This window comes from Rhinoderma darwinii, chromosome 3 (genome assembly GCF_050947455.1).
Source record: "Rhinoderma darwinii isolate aRhiDar2 chromosome 3, aRhiDar2.hap1, whole genome shotgun sequence".
Classification (NCBI taxonomy): domain Eukaryota; kingdom Metazoa; phylum Chordata; class Amphibia; order Anura; family Rhinodermatidae; genus Rhinoderma; species Rhinoderma darwinii.
In genome coordinates this window covers 149576253-149600255 of record NC_134689.1, presented here as the reverse complement: position 1 = coordinate 149600255, position 24003 = coordinate 149576253, and the positions used below count along the sequence as shown (strand labels likewise).

Genomic DNA, 24003 nt, shown 5'->3' with positions numbered 1-24003 from the left:
TGAGCCCGCACTATCACTGCAACGTAATGGTACTGCGCTTTGTGGGATGCCCTGCCCGATAGCGCCATATATATACGGCGGATGTCGGTAAGGGGTTAATCTGCCTATTAGGTAACAATACCTGGTAAGTGTGCATTGTTGAAGTAGCAAAACCATGTCAGATCACAACTATCAGAGCAGATGCTTTTTCACAGGAGACCTTCTATTACACCTTGATTGCAAAATAACTTGTTTACAGTAGTTACTTGTCATCGAGTAAATTTCATAGTGGATAATAGTGAACTCGCCCTGTAGTCCTGGCTCCAGATTCTGGGATGTTGAAAAACTTAGAGCAACATGTTTTGAGGGTTTTTGCTTTGTTGTTTTCATGTTATAGTAAAGGCTTATGCACATGGCAGAGACAGTCGGCCTCCATATGTACAGAGATATGCTCCCCTTCTAGAGGAGAATACCACAGTACATAAGATTCGTATATCCAGTACATACCACAATTTTGTTTCTACTGAATTCCCATGTAACCCGCCAAAATAAACCTCTGTTAATCAGAGGCATACAAAGGTACAATAGGGGCAACTCTTTGGCAGCCCTATTACGTCTCAGTACAAAACGGAGCCATAATATGGTCATGTGCATGAAGCACAATTTTTTTGCCTTAAAATGGTTTACATAGCCTTCAAGGTAGGGCTGGCCGAATAATCAAATTAATTCGCCCTCAAGGCCTCTAACGATTCAGTTTTTTTGAACAGAATAGTTAAATCGATTCTCTAGTGGCACCGTGCTGCAGGCGGAAGCTCTGCCTCGTCACCTGCCTGGTCCGCCCCTTCTCACAAGCTGGGCCCCGTTCTGTCCCCATCTGCTCCCTGTTCTGTCCCTTCTTCCCCATGGAACTGCTCTTCTGTACTGAACAAAATGATACAGTACGGAACAGCTTTCCGTGGGGAAGCAGGGACTCCTAGTGTAGAGCCACACCGCCCTGTAGCTATCACCCCCCTTGTAGATCGCACCCCCCTTTGTAGATAGCGCCAATGTAGCCCCCACTTGGAGCGGAATCCCCGGCCAGAGCATAGCCAACTCTGACGTCTCTGTCCATAAATGGATAGTGATGTCAGGGGCTGCCTCCAAGAGCAGAATCATTGGCAGCCTCTGGCTCTAGGAAGAGCCCCTGTTGTCACTGTCCAGCTGAGCCGGCACTGTGGCACTATGTGGGCACTATCTACAGTGGGCACTGTGGCCCTATCCACAGGGGCATTGCAGCACTATCTACATGGGCACTGAGGTGTTTTCAGGAGATTGGGAGAAAAAAAAAACCTGACAAATGAAATACATCTGGGTTTTTTTATGGCCATGAAAACCAGATGGCAAATGAATGACCAACTGCCATTAAAAACGGACAGACAGACTAGAAATGGATGAAAATTTGGAGACACGCTGATTAAAACATCCGTGAAAAACTGACAATTGATCAGTTTTTAATGGCCATTTTTTTTTACTGTCATGTGACTGGAGTCTAAATGACTAATGATGCCAGGAGTCCCATTCACATGTACCGTGGTCGTGCCGGGAAATCCGACTGACACACGAACCATTTTTCATGGTCCAATAACAGTCGTGTAAATCCTGCCATAATATAATTTCTTTAAAACCCAATCGTGGGGCCGGTACTGGCAGGGTCCTGCTCAGACTTTAGACACTATATTGTAGTCTTGTCGCCGAGTGCACACTCGGCGCTATCTGTCCGGCCCTGCTGCAATTTACCATGCTCTCGCCTTCAATGTCAGAGACCGGCTGATGTGGTGATGGGCAGAGAGGGATGTTAGTGCACACTGTGGATCACTGATTATAGATTATTAACCTGTTCCCTGCCGGGGAACACAGAAGTTATAATCAATTAGATATACATTTTTCCAATTGTATTTCTGATTAAAAAAAAAGTATTTACAGAGGTTAAAAGATGTGAAGTTACGTACAATTATAGTAATATATGTTAAAGAGTTATTTATATAAAGAAAATTATTTTTGAAATGATCTCTTGGCATTACTGTTATATAAACAGAAAAAAATAAGAAAATCGAGATTCAAATTAAAAATACCCCACACCCATTCCTACTTTAAGCTCATGCACACATAATAGGGCACCCATAGAAGCTCATGGGGCCTTTACTGCACCTCAGTATCCCTCCAATTTCATGCGGAAGGATACAGGTTTGTTTTTCTCTGTGTGCCACCATACGGCCTTTGTGCCATGTGCATGAGGCCTAAAATAGAGCAAATTATACATTGATGACTGTGTATTCTACTGTATATACAAAGTTCATATTAGTTCAGCAGAACCATTGTGGTCTGGGTGTCACATTTGTAGTACAGATGCTAAAATGCGGCAGTATAACAGCAGTCTGAAACTGGCCTAAAGAGAAAAATTGTATCTAACATGCCTAGCGATCTGTGCCAAATATATTATGCCACATGTATTATGCCTCTGTGGTAGTTACAGCAGAGGAAGCGTGATCTCGCGAGATCTCGCTGTGAATGACAGGTTACAACGAGATCACGCTTCCTCTGCTGTAACTACCACAGACAGAGTAACGAAGTGCAGAGATTGTGTATAGTCATTCCGTGGAATGTCTATTCACTGTCTAAACACTTCAGTATTGTTAATGTGTTAGAATAAGACAGCACATAAGGATCTAACAGGATCCCTATGCGCTGAGTAAATGAGTGGAGAGGAGTGCAGGACGCTGATTGGTCAGCGTCATACACTCCTCTGTACAACGCCCACTTGGTCTAAAGTAAAAATACGCCCAGTTGGGCATTAAGCAACTCATTAGCATAAATCTAAAATCGCTAATAAAGTGGTGAAAATAGATCGTTTTATTAAATAAAAAGCATTACTGTCAGCTACATTATAGCGCCCATCTCCTTATGTAGGAGATAGGGCACTTATGTGGTGACAGAGCCTCTTTAAGTATAAATCTTTTTTGTTTTAGGTGCAGTTTTCCACAGCGGATATTCCGGGCTAAGAACTGCACCACAATTTGGTGCTAATTTTAGGCCGGAATTCCCTGCGGCGCACAGGGCGAATACGCTGTGTGCGTTCATGCAGCGTATCTGCCCTGTGTGAACATAACTTAAATCTACAGATATATTTTGCTCAGTATTGTAATCCTATTCACTTGCATTGTACAGTACTTTGCTGCAAATTTTTAATGGGACTGTAATGTCAATTTTAATCCTTTAAAATTATTCAAATATTCTTAGATATACAATATATTTACTGCGTAACAAATCCTGATTTTCATTTGTTTAGTTGCAGTTATTTTCCTTTTCCAATGAATTGTACAAATATACCATTTCTAATACTATTTTATTGAAAATAAATGATCTCCATCATTGTTATTGTTATTTTTTTTCCTAATAAAGAACGGGTGTCCTTAGTGCTCTGCCTGTGATTGGTTACCTCCCCTCAATCATTAACTTTAGACAGAGTTGGTGACCTGTATGTCTTCACTAATGAAATGTGACTTTAGGCAACAAGACCAATTCTGAGCATCATCTTTTTCTATCAGGCTTAGGAGCTGCTTCTGTCAAGAAATATGCCAAGATACACAGTACATGTGCGAGGAGAATGGCTGTCAGTGCCTTGTAAAGATCCCTCCAAATCTATTAGATGTCTGGGTAAGGAGGCACTGAGGAGGTATATCAAAAATAAGCCTGATAATGGCGGCTTTGTAACTCTGGAGAATGTGAAATTTTACCTGCGAAGATGTAAAGGTTTGGGCTTACTGGACCTTGAAGATAAACTAGAAGATGCATTGGAGGATAATGAGTTTGTGGAAGTTGGTGAGTGCGAAAGTATATATATATTAATTTTTTTATTTTGAAAAAAAAAAAAGTTGCATATTGATGAATTACATTTACAGCTGTATATTGTATTTGCTGCCATTTAATGCACGGCTTATTTTTACCCGGAAAACTGGAGCACAATATATTAATGTATGGTGATACAGTTTAGGTAGACAATGTAAATTAGTATGCGTGCTAAAAACCTGTAGGCAATCCATGTGCTTCTGTATGGTAAAACTGCATATGGGTGAAACTGCATATGACAGAGCATGCCCAATTATTTTTTTTACACAGATACCATATCAATCTTTGCACAAGCGATCGTTCAGGACCCAGTATAGTAGTCAAGAAAGGGAGTGCCTATTATGGATCTTCCATGTTACTTTTTGGACTCCTTTACGCACAGAAAATTCCTGGTGTATTAAACTGCATCAAAAAATGCTTCTAAAAAGCGCTAGTATTATTAAAATGTAACATGCATTTTTTAAAGCTTTGCTTGTGGCATTTTTCATTTGGTGTCATTTTGTACATGCTTTTTATGGCGTAAGTCCTATAGAGAAGCCTATGGGAAAAACGCCTGAAAAAACACCATTGCCAGAGCATGCTGCGTTTGGAAAAGAATGGCACTGACCCCAAAATTGTCTCAAAAATGCCCCAAAACAAAACTAAGTTGTGTGTAGTGCATTTGATATTTTACTATAGACTTTAATGTAACATCTAGCCTCATTAAAAAACATAGCAAAAAACACCACAAAAACCAGGGGAGCCCATAGTTCTCCCTTTAGCACCACGTCTGTCCACTGTTATTTTAATAACTGGGGCCTATGTAATAAAATACACGGACCCCTGTTATTACGGTAACGGTATACTTACACTCCCCACTCCTGACTCGGGTCCGGGTGCAGCATTATGTGCACTGTGCACAACGTCATGGCGCTAAATGACGACAGGACCCGCGCTGTGACCGGAAGACGACCCGGTTTTGGAGTGAGGAGGCTAAGTATATTAATACAGTTTGATGGGCCCTGTATCTAAGTCTGCCATGGTCGGCTTAGATACAGGGCCCAGAAAAAAGTATCACATATGATGTGTGATGCTCTATTGGGCCCTGTATCTTAGCCTACCATGTGTGATACTGTCTGTGGGGCCCAGTATGTAAGCCTATCGTGCGTGATGCTGTCTGCTGGGCCCTGTATCTAAGCATATCATGTGTGATACTGTCTGTTGGGTCCTGTATCTAAGCCTACCATGTGTGATACTGCCTGCTGGGCCCTGTATCAAAGTCTATCATGTAGGATCATGTCAGATCTGTGAAAAATGGACGTGTGCATGGCCCCTTAGAAATGAGTGGTTCAGTGTGCACTCTGAAAAAAAAATAACAGATAGGACACTGAAGAAAGCAACGGCTGTGTGCATGAGGCCTTATGCTTATATTTATTCTCTTTTATGCACTCCTAGTTTTGGCTTAAATATACGGATGCAAAATACTGACTAAATCTGTACTTTGTAAAAGTATCCTCAGTTTCATCTCTCTCTTTATACCTTGAATCTTTTTTAAATATTTTTTTAATTCTTCCCTGCTATAGTTGTGGAAGGGGATGTGATGTCACCAAACTTTATACCGTCTCAGCCGGAGGGTGTTCATTTGTATCCTTTATTGAATAGCATTGTACACAGGAGCACTCTAGACATCTGGGTGCCTATCAAAGGTCATACTCGGGTTGACTTTCACATATTGTATGGACAAACGGAGTATGATGAGTCTTGTAGTTTAACAAGAGGCAACCACAGGTTGTCTGCCAGGGGAAATGGTAGTAGTTTCCTATGCAGTTTGTTCAGTATTCCTGATGGTGGCATTGTTATAATGGTCTGCTCTGGTTTTACATTATAAATCTTCAGTGCAATCTAAACATCATTCCATATTCAATATAATTCCTTTAATCCAGCATTAATGGGACCTGATAGGAACCAGATTATCAAATATTCTGGATTATTGAACGATCATAATTTAATATATAAATCCCACATGAAAGAGTGGATAAGTTTCAGGAAGACAGACAATATAACAATTTTAAGTTATAGTAAGATGTTAGACAGTATTAGTAAATATGCGCAATTGTGTGTTGTGTTTTTTTTTTTGTTAGCGACCAAATTCCTAATTGGTTATCTCTGTTTAGTCTTCTACCTGTGGTTTTATGTTAGGCCCCATACACACAAACGTATTTTTGCGGCCTCAATTAACCCGCAATCTGCGGGTGAATTGCGGCCACATTCATTTCAGTGGGCCCATGCACACAACCGTGGTTTCCACGGTCCGTGCATTGTCCAGGCAAAAAGATAAGACATGTCTTATTACAGCCGTGTTTTGCGGTCCAGGCTCATAGAAATGAATTCACGCGGCCATGTGCACGGCCCGCGATTTGCGGGCGACCCGCGGGTGACACTCTGCGGCCGTCCGAGCCGCAAATCTCGGCCGTGCACACAACTACAGTCGTGTGCATGAGGCCTTACTGTTCTGTGTGTTCTGTGCTGGAAACATGTGCAGGATTATTAGACTTTGTGTGTTATCAAATGCTGGATTAAAAGAATTTCTCTTTACCTATATTTTTCATTACTATACATTTTTGAATAGTAACTCCATGCTTAATAAAATGTTTTGGCCCAAGTATTGAGACTAACAAAATATATCTTGGAATTTCTTTAACAAATACATAGATATAGCAAATATAAAGAACCTGCCCAGGTGAGTAACTTCTATATTATATTCTGTGACAGAGTATTAAATGAAATAAAAAATAATTCTGTACTGATGAAGGAGCCCGGGATGACCCTTGAAAGCCTCCAGTCAGAATCTGAAAACGCACATTTGACTGGATCTAATCCCAATAACCCACTTGCATCTAACTCAGACTCATAGAGACTTTGAGATATAAGACTTTGAGATCCAGTATAGATAATTGTTTAGTGGAGCCCTCACAAGCTTTTCTTTTTATTTTCTATACTTTATATTTCATAGGAACATAGACTGCTAAATGGGATCATTTCATTTCTAAAGGTGTAAGAATTTTCTTGTATTTACAAAACTGTGAATACAGCTATAAATTTATAGTTTTCTATATTCTTTATTACTAGTTAATTCTGTGTTTCGTAAATTGAGCAATGTTGGACACTGTTAATAAAGTTGGTGAGAGGTAAAAAAATGGTGTTCCTGGGGAATATTTTGTTCTGGCAATCTGGATTTCGATGATGTTGCAGGCGATGGAGGCGCGCACTGTCAGTTGCAGCTCCCCAGCTCCACTTCCCCTGCTGGTCCACTGTGCTCTTTTGCCCCCCTTCTCCAGTCCCAGTAATCCACTCCTAAAATCTTGGGCTCCCAATGTGAGATTCATGCAGTCCTTGCAATTTATGCTTAGAAATGAGACATCTAATCAGTTGTCAACCGTCACGGATTGTTTGGGAGTCTCCTAAAACGAGAAGGTCTCTTTGCAGGACAGTCAAGTCTGTTTAGTGATTGATCGCTCGTGCTGGATGAAAACGCACTAATCTCTGCTTATAGAAATAAGAATTAAGAAAAGAATAACACACTAAATGGAAAATTCAGCAGCACATCACAAATTCCGAAACATGGCCAACAAGCTGATAAAGGTGTGATGTCCCGGTGTCCACATACTTTAGATGAGTTACCGTGAACATGTAATATAATTGAATTAATGTAAAAAAATGAACCAGTCTGAGATTCACGCAATCAATGTAAACAAACATTATTTAAAGAGGCTCTGTCACCAGATTTTGCAACCCCTATCTGCTATTGCAGCAGATCGGCACTGCAATGTAGATTACAGTAACGTGTTTATTTTTAAAAAACGAGCATTTTTGGCCAAGTTATAACCATTTTTGTATTTATGCAAATGAGGCTTGCAAAAGTCCAAGTGGGCGTGTTTAAAAGTAAAAGTCCAAGTGGGCGTGTATTATGTGCGTACATCGGGGCGTTTTTACTACTTTTACTAGCTGGGCGTTCTGACAAGAAGTATCATCCACTTCTCTTCAGAACGCCCAGCTTCTGGCAGATCACGCTGTGATCTCACTTCCCCAGGTCCTGCATCGTGTCAGACGAGCGAGGACACATCGGCACCAGAGGTTACAGTTGATTCTGCAGCAGCATCAGCGTTTGCAGGTAAGTAGCTACATCGACTTACCTGCAAACGCTGATGCTGCTGCAGAATCCACTGTAGCCTCTGGTGCCGATGTGTCCTCGCTCGTCCGACACGATGCAGGACCTGTGAGTGACGTCACAGCGTGATCTCTCGAGAACACGCTCTGTGTCTGCACTGCCAGAAGCTGGGCGTTCTGAAGAGAAGTGGATGATACTTCTCGTCAGAACGCCCCGCTAGTAAAAGTAGTAAAAACGCCCCGATGTACGCACATAATACACGCCCAGTTGGACTTTTACTTTAAACACGCCCACTTGGACTTTTGCAAGCCTCATTTGCATAAATACAAAAATGGTCATAACTTGGCCAAAAATGCTCGTTTTTTAAAAATAAAAACGTTACTGTAATCTACATTGCAGCGCCTATCTGCTGCAATAGCAGATAGGGGTTGCAAAATCTGGTGACAGAGCCTCTTTAAATAATGTTTGTTTACATTGATTGCGTGAATCTCAGGCTGGTTCATTTTTTTACATTAATTCAATTATATTACATGTTCACGGTAACTCATCTAAAGTATGTGGACACCGGGACATCACACCTTTATCAGCTTGTTGGCCATTCCATTCCAAGATTTTGGAATTTGTTCCCATTCAGCCAAAAGATCATTTGTGAGGGCGGGTATAGATGTTGGACGAGAGGGCCTAGCTTGCAATCGGTGTTCCAATTCATCCCAAATGTGTTAGATGGAGTTGGGGTTAAAGCTCTGTGCAGGACACTCGAGTTCCTCATCACTAAACTCGTGACAGCATGTCTTTATGGACCTCACTTTGTGCACAGGGGCACAGTTATCCTGGAACAATGCTGCAAGCATACAATTGTCTAAAATGTGTTTTATAAGCTGTAGCATTCACCCCCTTCACTGAAAATAAAAGCCTAGCCTTTATCGTGGAAAAACACTCCAGACTATTATTCCACCTTCACCAAATTTTACAGGAGGATTAATACATTTCATAGCTTCCCCGGCATCCGTTAAACCCATATTCAATTGTCCGACTGACAGATGGTAAAATGTGATTCATCACTCCAGAAGACAAGTTTCCACTGCTACAGAGTCCAGTGGCGGTGCGCTTTACACCACTGCAGCCGACCCTTGGCATTGTGCGTGGTGATCTTAGGCTTGTGTGCACCTTCTCCACTACCCATTTCAAGAAGCTTCCAACCACACAGTTATTGTGCTGATATCACTTCCAGAGGCAGTTTGGAACTCTGTAGTAAATGCTGCAGCAGAGGATATTTTTTTATTTTTTACGTGCAACACACTAAAGCACTGGTGTACCACTTTGTGGCTGACGCTTCCACTTCACAATAATAGCACTTACAGCTGACCGGGGCAGGTCTAGCAGATTAGAAATTTCACAAACTGATTTGTGGCAAGTGTGTCATCTTATTAAAATACCATGTTTAAAGAGGCTCTGTCACCACATTATAAGTGGCCTATCTTGTACATAATGTGATCGGCGCTGTAATGTACATTACAGCAGTGTTTTTTATTTAGAAAAAAAATCATTTTTGACGGAGTTACGACCTATTTTAGCTTTATGCTAATGAGTTTCTTAATGGACAACTGGGCGTGTTTTACTTTTTGACCAAGTGGGAGTTGTGGAGAGAAGTAAATGACGCTGACCAATCAGCATCATACACTTCTCTCCATTTATTTACACAGCACATAGTGATATAGCTATATCACTATGTGCAGCCACATACACACAGACACTAACGTTACTGCAGTGTCCTGACAGTGAATATACATTACCTCCAGCCAGGACGCGATATCTATTCAGAATCCTGACACTTCGCTAACGTTTCTGTGAGATTTACAGCAGGGCAAGCGTAATTTCGCGAGATTACGCTGTAAACTGTCATTTAAAACGAGATTACACTTGCCTTGCTGTAAATCTCACATAAACGTTAGAGAAGTGTCAGGATTCTGAATAGACATCACGTCCTGGCTGGAGGTAATTAATATTCACTATCAGGACACTGCAGTAACGTTAGTGTGTGTGTATGTGGCTGCACATAGTGATATAGCTATATCGCTATGTGCTGTGTAAATGAATGGGGAGAAGTGTATGACGCTGATTGGTCACTGATTGGTCAGCGTCATACACTTCTCTCCACAATGCACACTTGGTCAAAGAGTAAAACATGCCCAGTTGGGCATTAAGAAACTCATTAGCATAAAGCTAAAATAGTTCATAACTCCGTAAAAAATGATCGTTTTCCTAAATAAAAAACACTGATGTAATCTACATTACAGCGCAGACCACATCGTGTACAAGATAGGGCATATATAATGTGGTGACAGAGCCTCTTTAAAGAGGCTCTGTCACCAGATTATCAAATCCCTATCTCCTATTGAATGTGATCGGCGCTGCAATGTAGATAACAGCAACTGTACCCTCTGATGCCTGGAGCTGATGTGTCTTCTCTCTTCCGACGCCAAGGTTGAAGGACCTGGGTTGAAGGTTACCCACAGGTCCTTCAACCTTGACGTCGGAAGAGAGAAGACACATCAGCTCCAGGCGTCAGTTGAATTTGCAGCAGCATCACCATGTGCAGGTAAGCATAGTAAACTCCCTAGAGACGAGCATATTAACCTTTTGGATGCCTGGAGCCGATATATCTTCTTTGTCCGACGACAAGGTTGAAGGACCTGTGGGTGACGTCACGCTGTGTGTCTGCAGTGAAAGAAGCTGGGTGGGAACGATGAGAAGTGTATGATGCTGATTTGTCAGCGTCATACACTTCTATTCACAATGCCCAGTTGGTAAAAACACAATACACGCCCAGTTGGACACGCCCAGTTGTCCATTGAAAAGCTCATTTGCATAAATATAAAATTGCTCATAACTTGGGCAAAAATGATCGTTTTAAAAAAAAAAACTTTGCTGTTATCTACATTGCAGCGCCGATCACATTCAATAGGAGATAGGGATTTGATAATCTGGTGACAGAGCCTCTTTAAAGTCACAGCTCTTCAGTACGACCCATACTACTATCAATGTTTGTCTATGGAGATTACATGACTGTGTGCTTTAGTTTATGCACCTGTTTGCAATGGGAGTGACTGAAACACTTGAACTCAGTAATTAGGCGGAGTGTCCACATACTTTTGGCCATATAGTGCAGCTGTCGGCAGACAGCTATACCTTTTGACTCCAATATAAACATGAACATTTGGTCAAGCATACAGTTTTATTCAATGGGGAGAGGCGAATAAGCTGCTTCCAGACCCCTCTAGCAGTGGTTTATCTCAAGTGGGAACCAAGGATTTGGCATGTTCAAATGCAACATGCCCGAACCTTCTTTTCCCCGACACCTGCTGTCGGGGTGGAGTCAGGAGATCCCATACACATTTAGTCATTTATCTAATGTGCAAGGCTGAAGTACCCCTCTAAAAACCTGATATCTATTTCTAATGGAGGCAAACATTTGTGGTTCAACTTAAGAACTCAACTACAGTCTATACAGAACTGAACACATTATATAATATATATATATTTAGACCATATACCCGACCAGATGAGGTAATGTATGCAGTATTCTAATTTTACCTTCTGTTTTGTGTGCTGTATTGGATCAGTCTGCATATATTTATTTTTTGTGGCACTTCTTTCTGTTCAGTATATAGAAATAGATGGAGAGGGTCTGACAACAGAGGATTTGCTCAACCTAGGAAAAGGACTCTATAAAATAAAGGTAAATATCCTGCTCAATTTACATAAGTTACCAATTAATAAATCAGAATGTTAATTTAGAACCATGTGTAAAAAAACAAATCCGCACTATATTTTTTCACCAATAATACAGGTCGTATGTAATACGAAAATAAAATATGTATATTAATTTTCCATGAAAAATTTAAAAAAAAAATTCCATCCCTAGTTTTATGATTAACGATGAGTGTTTTTGTTTCCATTTCACTTTATAAGCTTACCCCAGAGGCTGAACAAAGGGTGAAGCAGTCCAGACTTCTCATAGAAAGCATTGTGAAAGAGCATAAAGGTACTCGGGTGGTTCCTGTGATGTAATGGCCAGGTGTAACATTTATTGCTGTGCATTCACATGTATAATGTACACTTTATTGCAGTGGTGTATGGAATCACTACAGGATTTGGAAAGTTTGCTCGCACTGTAATCCCTTTCAGCCAGCTTAAGTAAGTATTATTTGCCAGCATTACGAGAAACCTCTGTGGTTTGTACTGTTGGCAGCCTATAATCAAAACTACCTAAAGTGAAGGTATATAAACATTTTGATGCTGCCGGCACCAGGATCTTCTAACCACTTGCCAGGTGGCATTACGCCACTGATAGGCATATTCAGGCGATTATAAGTCTCCATTTGAATACATTCGGATGAATGATATGTGGGTCTACCGTTTATTTCACTGTATTGGAAAGCATAGTCAACTACGCCTTTTAATAAAGGGCATCCTGCAATAAAACCTATACCACGCAGAAAAAAAGGGAGTGAATGGGCGCTGTATGCAACTGTATTGCATACAATTGCATACATGCAAGGCTATATATATGGCGTATAAATCAGAAGATGTTCTCAGCATATATACTGAATGTGTACCACAAATGTGATATGGACCGAGCCATGAACGTACTGTATCCTGAGAGAGACTGGTTTTAAAGCAATTTATACTCCTTTGTTTCAAATTACATTAGTCTATTCTACCCTTTAGTTTAAAAGCAGCAGATTTTCGGTGCAGATTCTGCATGGGAAATCTACGACGATTACAGTACAATGCATGTGGGTAGGGTTTTCAAACCCCTATCCACATGTAGCAGAAAAAATCCACGTGGAATTGAGGGCATGCTCAAATTCTGTAGCATGTCAATTCTATTGCGAATTTTCAACACAGATTTGCCTTGCAAAGTGTGAGTTCTGCTGCAAAACCTGCTGCAGATTTTACAACATTTTCCCAGTAAACCTGCTATGAATCCAGGGCAGAATCCATGGTAGACAAATACGCAATGTGAGAGCTCAGCCTAAAAGGCATGTGTATGATTCCTGTGTAGTAATTCTAACATGTTATATTAGAATAATCTACTGTCAATATTTTTTTTCCATTTACACACTGCACCTACATTATTACAGTTCTTCTAGTTTTCTGTTGTGTTATTCATATTTACCTACGTTGTCAGATTTGAGCCATCTTGTTTTGTTTTTGTTTTTGTTTTTTTAAGCCTAAATTTGTAAACTCTCCAAAACTCTCCCAGATCTTTCTACCATCTGGTGATGTAAGTGTGGAAAGGTGATGACCATACATGTTAGAATTTTTATTTTTATTTCGTTATAAATGATTTGGAAGAAAATTTATTTAGCTTTACATGGTTGGTTAAAATGAAGTCTAAGTTAATCAACAAAAAATAGGGGGTATCCACTTATTATGTCAAATTGAATTATGAAATGTTGACTGGTCTGTATATGTACATTCTTTTCTTTTATCCCACTTAGAGATCTTCAAGTGAACCTTGTTCGTTCCCATTCAGCAGGTAATGGTTTATTCATTATTTTATTCTAATATTGATACTAGATTGCATTTTAAAAATAATTTTCATCTATTAACAGGTGTTGGAAAGCCCCTAACTCCTGACCGTACACGTATGCTCTTGGCTTTGAGGATCAATGTCTTAGCAAAAGGATATAGTGGTATTTCACTTGAGACACTTCAGCAAGTGATTGAAGCATTTAATGGTAAACCTGTACAATTCTTATAAGAAAACTGGAGAAAACTCCTGCTATAATTCTATATTAGATCCTGCCAGACTTTTTTTTAAACTGACAGATGACAACTTTATCTGCAGTTGGAGGTTCCTCTATAAGTTTTGAATAGCACTAGATCCCAGGGTTATAATAGTAAAGGGGTTAGGAGATCAGAAGTAGCTCCTTGCAGAATTGAATTTTCAGTTTTGGTGAAGTCCGCCTTTTAATAAATAGCAAATTTTTTTTTATTTCTTTTTTTGTTAGTCACAGATCTTTTTAGTGTATACAATGTGATACTGAGGTCTCTAATGAATAAATCTTTTTTCATTATGTTAGGATCTGATTTTTATTCTTTCTTTAAAATAGTTTCTCCGATTTAGCCCGGCCCAACCTGCTGCCAATAAATTGATTATTTATTGTGCCAAGTGAATTCAGCACCTATAGTTGTGGTGCATACATTTCTCATGTAATTATTCGTAATCTCGCACACTTCCGTTCCTATTTCACATCTGTACTGATGGATATTTTGTTTGTGCCCATTAATTACTAGTCATTTCTCCTTTTTATTTTTTTCCCTTCTCTAGCATGTTGCTTGCCATACATCCCAGAAAAAGGCACTGTTGGAGCCAGTGGAGATCTTGCCCCTCTAGCTCATCTTGCTTTGGGCTTGATAGGAGAAGGAAAGATGTGGTCACCTAAAAGTGGCTGGGCTGATGCTAAATATGTAAGAAATTATTATCTGACATACTGTTACTTGAGCCATATTTACGAACGCTATTTAAGTGATGAAAACAAAAAATAAATATCCACATATGCCACAATTATCTATTTTCTAATTGGGTGAAACATGTAAAATCATGAACCACATTACAACCTTAACTACGTCAAACAATAGAAGTACTGGTTTTGTCATTTTCCTTTCAGGTTCTTGAGGCTCATGGATTAAAACCGGTATCTTTGAAACCAAAAGAGGTAAATTAATTTTTATATACATATAATCATTTAGTAACGCTCAATAGAAGAACTCCTACTGTAAGTCTCTGTTCTCCTTGCATATGAATCTTATGCTTTGGGAGGATTTAGAAAACCCATTTTCATATACATCATTAGAGAATTCTGAGCTAATAGAGGGGTCCTCTGTTCAGAATCCTTATCTCTTAGCCATCTCTCATCTCTCGCTTTGGAGGATCTGTCCAGTATTGCACAGACAACTCATTAACATGAATGGGCACTGTGTAATGCTTAATTTCTCCTGTGGTGGCACTGCAGGGAAATTGAACACTTACTGACAGATTTTCCCACAGATTACAGCTGAACGCTGGAGGTCCCAGCAGGGAGACACATTGTGATGTGCTAACTGTCAAGGCACCCTCCTAAGAAGTAGGCATTGTCCAAGCGGAGAACCCCTATAATTATAACTTTAAATTACTGATATTACCAGTACTGATTGGCGAGCACAACAAACGAGACTTTATTAAAATCCAGAATAAATTGTGATACACTAACTTTTTATGCTTTGCACTTTATTTGCAGGGTCTAGCTCTTATCAATGGTACGCAAATGATCACATCTCTAGGCTGTGAGGCTGTGGAGAGAGCCAATGCAATCGCTAAACAAGCAGATATTATTGCTGCTCTCACATTGGAAGTCCTGAAGGGAACTACAAGGGCCTTTGATTCGGGTTGGTCATTATATGCCAAATATATTTTAATTACCAGTTGAGTACAGGTGATTATATTAATGAGGTTTTTTTTATTTCTCTTTCAGATATCCACAGACTAAGGCCTCACCCTGGACAGGTGGAGGTAGCCTTTCGGTTTAGATCACTTCTAGATTCGGATCATCACCCTTCAGAGATAGCTGGTAATTAAAAATGGCCTTCGTACAATTTATATGTAAGATGACTATAGAACCTATGAACATACCTCAAGGCAAATGAAATGGAAAAAGACGGTCATATAACTGTCGCACCTAATATAAATATGAAACCATTTGGCCGTTAAACATATTTTAAGCAGTCACAGAGCTAAAATTACCTACTTTTTACTTCTAGAAAGTCATAGATTTTGTGACCGGGTTCAAGATGCTTATACACTACGTTGCTGTCCACAGGTATGAAAATTGACAATATAAGCCAACAATAAGTGACTATCCCTTAATTGAATCAAAGGGGTTTTCCGATCTTATGTGAAGCACCGAAATCTACCAATTTGTGTTTCAGTGTTTACCAGGTGATGCCACCATAGCTCAGAAGTAGTTATTTTTCATATTCATAATGTTATATAGCTCTGTATAGCGCCTCTGTTTTAATGCTGCCAGGGCTTTCTGTGAGTGGGATTGCTATGTAAAGAACTCGAGTTCCCATGATTCTTCTCTCCTCTTATAGACATTGCCTATATTTACAGCTGCCAGCATGCCCCTCTGTTACAAGGTGTAAGGTAGTGCTGTATTTACTCACTGTCTACTAGTGACAAACAGTTCTTCTGCTGTCCATCATGTGAAACTGGATCCTGCCAGAGATAGGCAGGGGGGACAACAAGGAGCCGTGGAGATGTGTGGCATCTCATACTACAGGGAGGGGGAGGGGGAGATAACCACGTGGTCAGAATATGAAATCTTACACAAGCGATAAACACTGGCTTACATAAGCTTTTCAGCTACAGACAGCACATTAGTAGTGACTAACCTTATTGCAGTTGAACCATTTGCACGCAATTTTTAAAGACCAGAAAAAGCCCTTTAAGAGAAATATGTATGACAACAGTGACAGAAGAAACATTTGGAAAACATATAATTTTATATTCCTTTTTGATTTGATTTTGATTTCAACAGTCAGATTTTACAAAGGAAGAGCCAATATAATGCACGATGATTTTAAAGAGGCTCTGTCACCAGATTATAAGTGCCCCATCTCCTACATAATCTGATCGGCGCTGTAATGTAGATAGCAACAGTGGTTTTAATTTTGAGAAACAATCATTTTTGACCAAGTTATGCACAATTTTAGATTTATTCTAATTACTTTCTTAATAGACAAATGGGCATATTTTAACTTTTTGCCAACTGAGCATTGTGAAGAGAAGTGTATGACGCGGACCAATCAGTGACCAATCAACGTCATACACTTCTCATTGTTTCATCCCAGCTTCTTTCAATGCACAATCCACAATCACGCTGTAACAATGGGCTGGAACAATGAGAAGTGTATGACGCTGATTGGTCACTGATTGGTCAGCGTCATACACTCCTCTGTACAACGCCCAGTTGGTAAAAAGTAAAAACACGCCCATTTGTCTATTAAGAAACTAATTAGCATAAATCTAAAATTGTGCATAACTTGGTCAAAAATGATAATTTTTCAAAATAAAAACCACTTTTGCTATCTACATTACAGCGCCGATGTAAAGGATCTGCCAGGCACAGCTTCGGGGTTAACTCCCATAATTAATCAGTCAGCACCTGAATCTACATCCCTGAGACTGACTCCAGCTTCCACCACTCAGGCTGGCAGGCTTAGGAGTGGGAGAGCCTATCGCAACCTGGCCAGACTCAGCTAGCTCCCGCCCCCTCGGTCTGTTTAAGCCTGCCCTTCCTGTCCCTCGGTGCTTGTGATTCTTTTCGTGTGGTTTCCTGGCCCAGCTACAGCTCCTTCTATTTTGATCCTGCTCCATACAGACCCTGGCTTACTGACTACTCTTCTGCTCTTCGTTTGGTACCTCGCACACTCCTGGCTTGACTCGGCTCGTTCACCACTCTGGTTGCTCACGGTGTTGCCGTGGGCAACTGCCCCTTTCCCTTGCTTGTATTCCCTTGTATGTTTGTCGTGTTTGTCGTGCACTTACTGAGCGCAGGGACCGCCGCCCAGTTGTACCCCGTCGCCTAGGGCGGGTCGTTGCAAGTAGGCAGGGACAGAGTGGCGGGTAAACTAGGGCTCACTTGTCCGTTTCCCTACCCCCCGTCATTACATAATCACAAGCCCATACCTAGTCTACCCTGGTCCCTGACACCACTATGGACCCCCGTGAGACCCTGGCTCAGCAAATGCAGGGTCTCTCCCTACAGGTCCAGGCCCTGGCTCAGAGGGTCAACCAGCCTGATGCTACCTTGGTAGTTCCCCTCACCTCTTGAACCCCACCTCAAGTTGCCCGACCGGTTCTCAGGGGACCGGAGGGCTTTTCTCTCCTTTCGGGAGAGTTGTAGGCTTTACTTTCGTTTAAAGCCTCATTCCTCAGGTTCTGAGAGCCAGCGGGTGGGTATAATTATGTCCCGGCTCCAGGAAGGGCCCCAAGAGTGGGCCTTCTCCTTGGCTCCTGACGCCCCTGAACTTTCCTCCGTTGATTGTTTCTTTTCTGCTCTCGGACTTATTTATGACGAGACTGACAGGACTGCCTTTGCCGAGAGTCAGCTGGTGACCTTACGTCAGGGTAAGAGACCTGTTGAGGAGTATTGTTCTGACTTTAGGAAGTGGTGCGTAGCTTCTCGGTGGAATGACCCTGCCTTAAGGTGCCAGTTTAGGTTGGGTCTGTCGAATGCCCTGAAAGACCTGCTAGTTAGCTATCCCTCTTCTGACTCCCTAGACCAGGTTATGGCTTTAGCGGTACGACTTGACCGACGTCTCAGGGAACGACAACGTGAACGTTTATGTGTTTTCTCCTCCGACTCCCCCATGATGCCTCCCGAAGTTCCGTTGCTTCGTTCCTCCCCGAAAGACTCAGAGATACCTATGCAACTCGGGGCCTCCGTGTCCCCCCAACAACGTAGAGAATTCCGCAGGAAGAATGGTCTCTGCTTCTACTGTGGGGATGACAAGCATCAAGTGAACAACTGTCCTAAGCGTAAGAATGCAGCCAGAGAACTTCCGCGCCTAAGTGATCATCGGGGAGGTCACTTGGGCGCACAGGTATTTCCCGTAAATATGAAACGTACTAAGATCTTGCTTCCCTTTCAGGTCTCTTTTGGTGGTAGGTCTGCTACCGGCAGTGCCTTCGTGGATTCAGGGTCCTCTACTAATATCATGTCTGTGGAATTTGCTATGTCTCTTGCTATGCCTCTGATTGATTTGCCTAAACCTGTCCCGGTAGTGGGTATCGACTCCACTCCTCTTGCTAATGGTTATTTTACACAGCATACCCCTGTTTTTGAACTCCTTGTTGGCTCCATGCATTTGGAGCAGTGCTCTGTACTGTTGATGCAGGGATTATCGTACGATTTGGTTCTAGGCCTTCCCTGGTTGCAGTTGCATAATCCCACGTTTGACTGGAATACTGGGGAGCTAACCAAATGGGGTAATGAATGTTTTACGTCATGTTTTTCTGTTAATTCTATTTCTCCCCCTGAGGAGGCGAACACTCTACCCGAGTTTGTTCAGGACTTCGCTGATGTTTTCTCTAAGGAGGCCTCCGAAGTGTTACCTCCTCATAGAGAATACGATTGCGCTATCGAATTGGTACCAGGAGCTAAGCTTCCTAAGGGTAGGATATTTAATCTTTCTTGTCCCGAACGTGAAGCCATGAGAGAGTATATCCAGGAATGCCTGGCCAAGGGTTACATTCGTCCCTCTACTTCTCCGGTAGGTGCTGGCTTCTTCTTCGTAGGGAAGAAGGATGGTGGTCTTAGGCCATGCATTGACTACCCGAGCCTGAATAAGGTCACGGTAAGGAACCAGTATCCCCTTCCTTTGATTCCTGATCTCTTCAATCAGGTTCAGGGGGCCCAATGGTTCTCTAAGTTGGACCTACGGGAGGCGTATAACCTTATCCGCATCAAAGAGGGGGATGAGTGGAAGACTGCGTTTAACACGCCCGAAGGCCATTTTGAATACCTCGTCATGCCCTTTGGGTTGTGTAATGCCCCTGCGGTCTTCCAGAATTTCATAAATGAGATTTTGAGAAATTACCTGGGGATATTTCTTGTAGTGTACCTTGATGACATACTGGTGTTTTCCAAGGACTGGTCCTCCCACATTGAGCATGTCAGGAAGGTGCTCCAGGTCCTTCGGGAAAACAAACTGTTTGCCAAAACCGAAAAATGTGTGTTTGGGGTACAGGAAATACCATTTTTGGGTCAAATCCTCACTCCTCATGAATTCCGCATGGACCCCGCCAAGGTTCAGGCTGTGGCGGAATGGGTCCAACCTGCCTCCCTGAAGGCGTTACAGTGTTTTTTGGGGTTCGCTATTTATTACAGGAGATTTATTGCTAACTTCTCGGTCATCGCTAAGCCTCTTACGGACCTCACTCGCAAAGGAGCTGATCTCCTCCACTGGCCTCCTGAGGCTGTCCAGGCTTTTGAGGTCCTTAAGAAGTGCTTTATCTCGGCCCCGGTGCTGGTTCAGCCCAACCAAATGGAGCCATTTATCGTGGAAGTTGACGCATCTGAGGTGGGAGTGGGGGCTGTCTTGTCCCAGGGTACCAGGTCCCTCACCCATCTCCGCCCCTGTGCCTACTTCTCCAGGGAGTTTTCGCCAACTGAGAGTAACTATGATATTGGCAACCGCGAACTCTTAGCCATTAAATGGGCATTTGAAGAGTGGCGCCACTTCCTGGAGGGGGCTAGGCACCAGGTAACGGTCCTTACCGACCACAAGAATCTGGTTTTCCTAGAATCTGCCCGGAGGCTAAAGACAAGCTCGATGGGCGTTATTTTTTACCAGATTCAATTTTTTGGTTACCTATAGGGCTGGGTCTAAAAATATTAAGGCTGATGCACTGTCGCGTAGCTTCATGGCCAGCCCTCCTTGGGAGGAAGATCCTGCTTGTATTTTGCCTCCAGGTATAATCATTTCCTCGATCGATTCTGATTTAGTCTCTGAAATTGCTGCTGATCAAGGTTCAGCTCCCGGGAACCTTCCTGAGAACAAGCTGTTTGTTCCCCTGCAATTCCGGCTAAGGGTACTTAGGGAAAATCATGACTCCGCACTCTCTGGTCATCCAGGCATCCTGGGTACCAAACACCTCATTACTAGAAACTATTGGTGGCCTGGGTTGCCTAAAGACGTTAAGGCCTACGTCGCCGCTTGTGAGGTTTGTGCTAGGTCCAAGACTCCCAGGTCCCGACCAGCGGGCTTACTGCGTCCGTTGCCCATTTCCCAGAGACCTTGGACACATATCTCCATGGATTTTATCACCGATTTGCCTCCATCCCAAGGCAAGTCGGTGGTGTGGGTGGTAGTAGACCGCTTCAGTAAGATGTGCCACTTTGTGCCCCTCAAGAAACTACCCAACGCCAAGACGTTGGCTACCTTGTTTGTCAAACACATCCTGCGTCTCCATGGGGTCCCTGTCAATATTGTTTCGGACAGAGGGGTACAATTTGTTTCATTGTTTTGGAGAGCCTTCTGTATGAAGTTGTAGATTGATCTGTCCTTCTCCTCTGCCTTCCATCCTGAAACCAATGGCCAAACTGAGAGGACTAATCAATCTCTAGAACAATATTTAAGGTGTTTTGTCTCGGACTGTCAATATGATTGGGTCTCATTCATTCCCCTCGCCGAATTTTCCCTTAATAACCGGGTCAGTAACTCGTCAGGGGTCTCCCCCTTTTTCTGTAATTTTGGGTTTAATCCACGGTTCTCCTCCGTTTCACCTGGTAGTTCCAACAATCCCGAGGTAGAGGTCGTTCATCGGGAACTGTGCACAGTCTGGGCCCAGGTTCAGAAGAACCTAGAGGCGTCCCAGAGCGTACAAAAAACTCAGGCTGATAGAAAACGTTCTGCTAACCCCCTGTTTGTGGTCGGGGATCTGGTGTGGTTGTCGTCTAGGAACTTGCGTCTCAAGGTTCCGTCCAAGAAGTTTGCTCGCCGGTTTATTGGGCCGTATAAGGTCATTGAGGTCCTCAATCCTGTCTCCTTCCGGCTGGAGTTACCCCCGTCTTTTCGTATACACGACGTGTTTCATGCCTCTCTCCTTAAACGCTGCTCCCCGTCCTTGGCTCCCTCGAGGAGACCTCCTGTTCCCGTCCTCACCCCTGAGGGGGTGGAATTCGAGGTGGCCAAGATTGTGGACAGCAAGATGGTCCAAGGCTCCCTCCAGTACCTGGTCCATTGGAGAGGATACGGGCCCGAGGAGAGGACTTGGGTACCCGCCCGGGATGTTCACGCTGGGGTATTGGTCAGGAGGTTCCACCTGCGTTTCCCCAGTAAGCCAGGTCCACTTAGAAAGGGTCCGGTGGCCCCTCATAAAAGGGGGGGTACTGTAAAGGATCTGCCAGGCACAGCTTCGGGGTTAACTCCCATAATTAATCAGTCAGCACCTGAATCTACATCCCTGAGACTGACTCCAGCTTCCACCACTCAGGCTGGCAGGCTTAGGAGTGGGAGAGCCTATCGCAACCTGGCCAGACTCAGCTAGCTCCCGCCCTCGGTCTATTTAAGCCTGCCCTTCCTGTCCCTCGGTGCTTGTGATTCTTTTCGTGGGGTTTCCTGGCCCAGCTACAGCTCCTTCTATTTTGATCCTGCTCCATACAGACCCTGGCTTACTGACTACTCTTCTGCTCTTCGTTTGGTACCTCGCACACTCCTGGCTTGACTCGGCTCGTTCACCACTCTGGTTGCTCACGGTGTTGCCGTGGGCAACTGCCCCTTTCCCTTGCTTGTATTCCCTTGTATGTTTGTCGTGTTTGTCGTGCACTTACTGAGCGCAGGGACCGCCGCCCAGTTGTACCCCGTCGCCTAGGGCGGGTCGTTGCAAGTAGGCAGGGACAGAGTGGCGGGTAGACTAGGGCTCACTTGTCCGTTTCCCTACCCCCCGTCATTACAGCCGATCACATTATGTAGGAGATAGGGCACTTATAATCTGGTGACAGAGCCTCTTTAATGTAGGTCTTACCAATAACAAAAGCATTTTGTAAGTGTAAGCACGGGAAGAGGATAAACAAGGACTATAATTGAGGCTATAGCAGCCCTGCAGTTAAGAAGTTAATCACAACTCCAATATTTATGGCATAGCCATAGTATATGCCATAATGTCTGATCGACGCAGGTCCCAGCTCTGATATCCACACCTTTCTCCAGAACCCCCGTCTAGCCTGGTGAGACCGACTACCGCTTTCAGGCAGAGAATGAATGGAGAGGTGGCCATGCACATGCACAGCTTTCTCCATTCATTTTTATTGGAATTATGAATACACAAGTATGCTTGCCCAGAGTTGGGACCCACATCTATCAGACATTTATGGCATATCCTGTGAATATGCAATAATTGCCTAAGTTCAGAATACCCCTTTAACTTTGGATATTTGTGAAAAACATCAATGAAAACCCCTATTCACTGAAATCTGATGTTGATTACAATTTTCACTGCAGGCAAGCATTGTATTGTTTTAGTGTACGGCCACACGGAGCGGCCCTGACACAATCGCAACGCGGCCAACAACCGCACTGGCACTATGTAGGAGCGGCTGTCAAATACCTTGATAAGGGGTATTCCGGTTACATGCGCATGTCCACTGCCGCTCCATTCATTCTCTATGGGAGCGCCGGAGATAGCCGAGTGCAGTGTTCGGCTGTTTCCGGCACTGCCATAGAGAACGAATAGTTGTTGTAATTTGCAAAATCGGGCGGCCCTAAAGGTTGTATTAATTCATGGCCGCACGATTTTGCAGATAAAGGGACGGTTTACCCGCGTTAACATGCGGCCACTAACAGGCTGTTTGACAGCCGTACAGAACATGGTGCCGGCGCGGTTGTTAGCCGCGTTGCAACCGTGTCAGGGCCGCTCTGTGTGGCCCTACCCTTATCGTTTATTTAATTGTCCAAAAAAGTCTCGATCTTCTCAAAAATAGAATTGCTTTTATTATTATTGGGCCTACCAACTAGGAGACCAGACTGTAGGGTACCTATAAGGGATAGAGTAGATCCAGAAATGAGGTTGTGGAGTTACCGGGCTCAAAATAGATACTATACAAGCAACGCAGTAAGTACTGATGGCAAAACGGGGAGAAGTAATAAAAGCAGAACTGAAATCCTTGTACTACATAGTAGTTCCAAATAATGGGTTAATGAGACATATATCCTGTGTATATATTGTGTTTCTAGGTTCATGGTGTGGTGAATGATACTATTGACTTTGTTAAGAACATCATTTCAACAGAAATTAACAGTGCAACAGACAACCCTGTATCCTTTTATGTGATATAATGAATTCTGTATAACAAACAAACAAACTGGTTGAAGGGGGATCTGTTTTAGATCATGGTGCAGCTGTGTCTCAATGTCTCATTATTAGTGGTATTTGTTAG

The 24003-nt window shown here is 42.8% G+C and overlaps 1 protein-coding gene across 2 annotated transcripts in view; it reads left to right on the top strand.

Annotated features, from left to right (window-relative positions):
• HAL (histidine ammonia-lyase) overlaps positions 1-24003 on the top strand; it is a 43969-nt gene that overhangs the window by 6775 nt on the left and 13191 nt on the right. Inside the window, exons 2-15 of one of the 2 annotated variants that reach the window (XM_075856859.1) lie at positions 3564-3837; positions 5427-5487; positions 6556-6583; positions 11676-11750; positions 11984-12056; positions 12142-12208; positions 13519-13556; positions 13633-13758; positions 14352-14491; positions 14692-14739; positions 15301-15448; positions 15535-15630; positions 15821-15879; positions 23801-23881. In XM_075856859.1, coding sequence (XP_075712974.1) covers positions 3591-3837; positions 5427-5487; positions 6556-6583; positions 11676-11750; positions 11984-12056; positions 12142-12208; positions 13519-13556; positions 13633-13758; positions 14352-14491; positions 14692-14739; positions 15301-15448; positions 15535-15630; positions 15821-15879; positions 23801-23881 — 1287 coding nt within the window. In that variant the 5' untranslated portion in view covers positions 3564-3590. Of the gene's footprint in view, positions 1-3518; positions 3838-5426; positions 5488-6555; positions 6584-11675; positions 11751-11983; positions 12057-12141; positions 12209-13518; positions 13557-13632; positions 13759-14351; positions 14492-14691; positions 14740-15300; positions 15449-15534; positions 15631-15820; positions 15880-23800; positions 23882-24003 lie in introns of those variants that run through there. The other variant, XM_075856858.1, reaches the window with a different exon arrangement.